The sequence below is a fragment of the Lupinus angustifolius genome, unplaced genomic scaffold (genome assembly GCF_001865875.1).
Source record: "Lupinus angustifolius cultivar Tanjil unplaced genomic scaffold, LupAngTanjil_v1.0 Scaffold_698, whole genome shotgun sequence".
In the NCBI taxonomy this organism is placed as follows: domain Eukaryota; kingdom Viridiplantae; phylum Streptophyta; class Magnoliopsida; order Fabales; family Fabaceae; genus Lupinus; species Lupinus angustifolius.
In genome coordinates, this window is record NW_017728023.1 from 332 (window position 1) to 5,599 (window position 5,268).

A 5,268-nucleotide genomic window follows, 5' to 3' on the forward strand; every position below is an offset into this window, starting at 1 on the left:
TTTTAAGAAGCATATCCCCTTATATTACATAGAAAGGTGATGAAATTATAAAAATAAATGAGTATCAAAATGAGATAATACTCATTATATTAAGACAAAAAATGTATACAATGAAATGAGAATATATATATTATATTCTTATAACAAATGATAAAAATAGTACAAATATAAGATCCTATATATACACAATAGAATAAAGTATCACCATTTCATTTTAAATAATAGAATAGAAGCTAGTGCACTTATCTCTCTCTATCTTTCTCTGTCTCTGTCTCTCTCCATGACTTATGTATATTCTACTACATGCTATCTGCATACACAAATGATACTCTCTTTTTACATGTTTTCTTTTTCAGCCCTTTTTTCTGCATACTTTACAACAGAAACGAAAGGAGAGTGATCAAGTCTTATTTAAACAAAAGTTTTATAGCAAAAAAACCCCACTTTTCTATCTAAAACCAATAATATATACAACTAATAATAAAGAAAACATTTCTCATGTGTGTATAGAAAGAAAGAAAGAAAGAAAGAAAGAAAGAGAGAGGAGGGAAAAGACAGAAACTGCTGCGTCAGTGTTAACCGTAGGGTTCCCTTCTTCATCCACATCTCTCTCTCTCTCTCTCTCTCAGTTTCAACTTTGAACAACTTAGAGCATATTTTTGTTCATATATGTGTGTGCCTTAACTTGTTTTTCTTGGTATTATTCTGCAAGCATGGTTTTCTAAACCATGAAGGAGAAAAGTGGCTAGACTAAGTTAATCAAATTAAACTATCTGGGTTCAGTTTCTACAGTTTACTCTTTTATCACTCTCTAGCTTCTTTTGTTTCTTCTGCTCTCTCAAAAACAAAAGCAAAGTTGTCTCTTACCTAAGTGCCAAACAAAGTAGAAGAAGAAACCATCAAAGTTTAAATATAGTACGAATGGTTTGTGTTTATTTTTCTTTTTTATCTGCTGTGTGATTTCGAAGACTACTCCTTAGTTCTATATCAAATTTCTATCTTTATTCACTTCTTCTGTTCTTTCTCTTACCAGTTTAGTCTGTGCTATAAACCTATATTACTATATATATTATATACTCTAGCTTCTTTCTTTTTCTATTTTGGGCAAGTTTTTCTCTTAGATCCCAGAACCAAGTGTTGTTGCATAAAAAAAACCAAGATCTAAGGACTATGTTACAGCCTTAGGATTAAAATATTTCAAAGCATAGGAAAATACGATGAATGTTTTGATGTTCCAACAACAACAGCAGCAACATCAGCAAACATTACTAGTGGAGGAAAACATGTCTAATTTGACTTCTGCATCTGGTGAAGCTAGTGCTTCCTCAGGAACCAGAACTGAAATTGGTAACAGTAGCAATTACCCTCAACAACAATACTTGGCTCCACCACCAAGTTCTCAAGCTCAGCCTCAAGCTAAGAGAAAAAGAAACCTTCCTGGAAACCCAGGTTTCATATCACTATTCAAACTTTATCATTTGTTTGGATTAGTATAATAGTTTTTTGCATGATGTTTCCATAATTATAAAAAAAAAACAAGTTTTATAAGAAAACTGTTTTTTTTCTAACTAATATATGCTGATATTTTTGTTTTTGGAATATTCTAGACCCAGATTCTGAAGTCATAGCTTTATCTCCAAAGACTTTAATGGCAACAAATAGGTTCATATGTGAGATCTGTAACAAGGGATTCCAAAGAGACCAGAATCTTCAACTTCATAGAAGAGGGCATAATTTACCATGGAAGTTGAAGCAAAGAACAAACAAAGAAATAATAAGAAAGAAAGTGTATGTGTGTCCAGAAGAAAGTTGTGTGCACCATGACCCATTAAGGGCATTAGGGGACTTAACTGGGATAAAAAAGCACTTCTGCAGAAAGCATGGTGAAAAAAAGTGGAAATGTGATAAGTGTTCAAAGAAGTATGCAGTTCAATCTGATTGGAAAGCTCATTCAAAGACATGTGGCACAAGAGAGTACAGATGTGACTGTGGAACCCTCTTCTCAAGGTAACTAACATCTCAACTCATTAGGAATGAATATCATATGTTAATTACTTCACTTCATAAATAATCATAGTCAAATAGATAACGATCTCCTATCTTAAAGTATGTCCCAAAGTTTGTCTCAAATTAATCGTATTATGTTATGTCCATTAAAAAATTAAATATTTATAATGTTATCAATTTTTAGTTCACTATGAATGATTAGAGATAGAGATTATTTCGGGGACGACAGATCCCCATCTATAGTCATTCATCATTCATTTATGAAGGTATTAATTTCAATCCTAGGTTGACTCAAATTCACATCAATTTTTTGTTTGATATTATATCTTTTTCAATTTTATTGTAATTAATTAAATTTTTATATGCAATAAAAAATCTATTTTAAATAATTGTTATTGCAGAAAAACCTTTGTTAAAACATTTCATATATATTATTGTACTTTCGAATCTGTTTCTCTTATAAAATGTCACTCATAGAAATCCGTTAACCTTTTCGTTATTTTGGCTATGTAAAATATTGTTACCCATCTTACATTGGAGAAGAATCACAAGATAATGAATAAGAAAATAAAGTTCCTTACATTGATACATAGGACCTAGCAATAAGAGCCTAAAATCACATTCTTAGTAAGTAAAACTTTTAATGCAATGGTTGACAGAAATTATCTATTCTAAATGATATTTCACTCTATATCCTAAGCTAATCAGAGTGATATATTTTATTATTTTTTGTTTTTAAATTTATTTTTTTGATTCACATGTCAATATATGATTGGTTCAGGATAGATAATAAAACATTGTTTAAAACATTGTTTTGAAACATATGATCCACATTGTATTGCTAATATTGGACTATTTGTCTTTAAGCACTCTCAGACACTAAATAAAGGGTAAGGGTTGGGAAGGAGAAAGAAAGAGAAAGATACTGAATATATTCTGAAGTCTGAACTGTTGAGCACTCATCAAGTGACGTTGTTTGGTTTTGTTGTTTTGTGAGTGTTAAGTGTGTTTTGTTTTGTTTTATTTTATGACTTTCAGGAGGGACAGTTTCATAACCCACAGAGCCTTCTGTGATGCATTGGCAGAAGAAAGTGCAAGAGGAACCATACCCAACCACCATTCATCACTTCTTCAATCCTCTCTTCTCCAAACTCATGATCATCAAGACAATAATATTCATGCTAATAATAACATTTTCTCATTGAAAAAAGAGCAACAAAGTTTCAGTCTCATAAGTCCACAAATAATGCCTCCATGGCTTGGCCCACAAAGTAACAACAACATCAACAACAACAATAACAACACTCTTGATTTCTCTTCTACTTCATCAATCTTTTCCCATCATCATCATCATTATCAAGATCAAACTTCAAACCCTAACCCTAGTAGCCTTGGTCCCACTACTCTTGTTCCAGTTGTGCAGCCTGTGACTTCGCCACACATGTCAGCTACAGCATTGCTTCAGAAAGCAGCTCAGATGGGTGCAACCATGACCAAACCAGACCATGTGACTATGTCTACCACCGCAGGTGGTGTTTCTCATTCTTCTTTCCTTAATCATGTTATGTTTGAAGGAACTTCTTTTGAGGATGCTTTTGGTGGCATTCTCAACTCAAACAATGAGAATAATATCATTCAGAAAACAAACAATGGTGATAATGATGGTGGTGGGAGAGGAAATGAAGCCATGACAAGAGATTTCTTGGGCCTTAAACCTCTCTCTCATAGTGATTTTCTCACCATTGCTAGCATGGGAAACTGCATGAACTCTTCTAATTCCCATCATCAACAAAACCAGTCCCCAAATCCGTGGCAAGGTTAGGTTAGCTCTAATATATGTAAGTGGATTTTCCTCTTGAAATTATACATATATATGTATATGTATATGTATTATTTTCCTTTCAAAACTAAGTTTTGTTTATGATATTATGAATCTTCCCAAAGGGAGGGACGTTCAGATCAGAATCCAATTTTCATGCATTAATGTTCTTAAACTTTACTTACTATATATTATTGCAATTTCAATTTGTTTGTGGATTCAATAAAGACAACCTATGCCGACCAAAAAATATATTCTCTATGTATAAGGACGAAATCTGTTTTTTTTTACTAAAGTGTGGCACTCATGTACGGATGTCTGATTCAACAATCTATCCCAACTTAATTATATATTAACACGTAGATAAAATAAAAAATTTAAAAATAAAAATAATAAAATGGAACACTTTCATTGATTTGAAATATAGAGTAGAACATTATCTAGGACATGTGATCTCCATCTCAAAATAAGTCAGACACATCTTTTATTTCATTATTTTTTACACTTACTTTAAATTATTAACCAAAAGCGAGATAATACATAGACCATAAATAATTTAGATTTATCAGTAAAAGTTATAGACATGGCCCCACACGCAGGATCATTGAAGCAGCATGGATATGATCAGAATATATAGATGAGTTTCATTACGATGGTGACGAATGCATAATTCACATTAGTTTATCACAAAAAGATGTATAGACTAATAGTATAAGAGTTTTTTATACTATTATTTTATTACCTATCATTCATTTTTAATTATGTTTGACTTTTTAAAAAAAGTAATTCTAATAAATAATAGATGATACACTGATTGTACATACTTCTTTATTTTATTAGTGCATCAATATTACACTTTTTATTTATATGGTAAAATTGGAAATATGAGTGCCAAAAAGATAAGATAAAACTAAATACAATCAAATAAAAAAAATGTAGAATTGATAAGTCATCACAGCACAATAAGTAGAGGTATAGTTAATTTTCTTAAATTTGATAATCAATGTCATTTGTGTATGAAAAAGAATGTATGGCTAGAATATTAGTAACTATGATATGCATGTTCGCTTGGTTTAGATTTGTTGGTGTGGTTTTTGTAGGAATTATAACCTTAGAAAAGCATGATGAAAGATGTATACGAGAAACTAGCATACTAATAAAATTTTATAAAATAATATTGAAATATTAATTTTTGTTTATATAATTTTCCTATGGAAATGAGATTTAGTCATGAGGCATGATCCCTAAATTCAATGAACTAATATCTTCTTCCAAGTAGAAAAGGAAATTCTATTTTTAAGTATAGTCTTTAATAATACAAATATTATCTCACCATATTATTACATTTTTTTTGTTTTAGATATCATTTCTCTCTCTAGTCGACATCCATTTGCCTATTTATTTTATTTTACTACTTTTGTTTCAATTTTATTTATAAAACT

At 30.7% G+C, this 5,268-nt stretch overlaps 1 protein-coding gene across 1 annotated transcript; it reads left to right on the top strand.

Moving 5' to 3' along the window:
* Nucleotides 1-554: 554 nt before the first annotated feature.
* LOC109341824 (protein indeterminate-domain 11-like) lies at nt 555-4,029 on the top strand. The gene is made up of 3 exons (XM_019579796.1): nt 555-1,449; nt 1,608-2,007; nt 3,046-4,029. The coding sequence occupies exons 1-3, from the start codon at nt 1,218-1,220 to the stop codon at nt 3,827-3,829; spliced, it is 1,416 nt and encodes a 471-aa protein (XP_019435341.1). The 5' UTR covers nt 555-1,217; the 3' UTR covers nt 3,830-4,029.
* The last annotated feature ends 1,239 nt before the right edge of the window (nt 4,030-5,268 follow it).

Excerpts from the sequence above, each read along its gene's own strand:
- LOC109341824 (XM_019579796.1), top strand. The coding sequence starts at position 1,218 with ATGAATGTTTTGATGTTCCAACAACAACAGCAGCAACATCAGCAAACA. Across the intron at positions 1,450-1,607 it reads AAACCTTCCTGGAAACCCAG|ACCCAGATTCTGAAGTCATA; the intron begins GTTTCATATCAC and ends GGAATATTCTAG. Across the intron at positions 2,008-3,045 it reads TGTGGAACCCTCTTCTCAAG|GAGGGACAGTTTCATAACCC; the intron begins GTAACTAACATC and ends TATGACTTTCAG.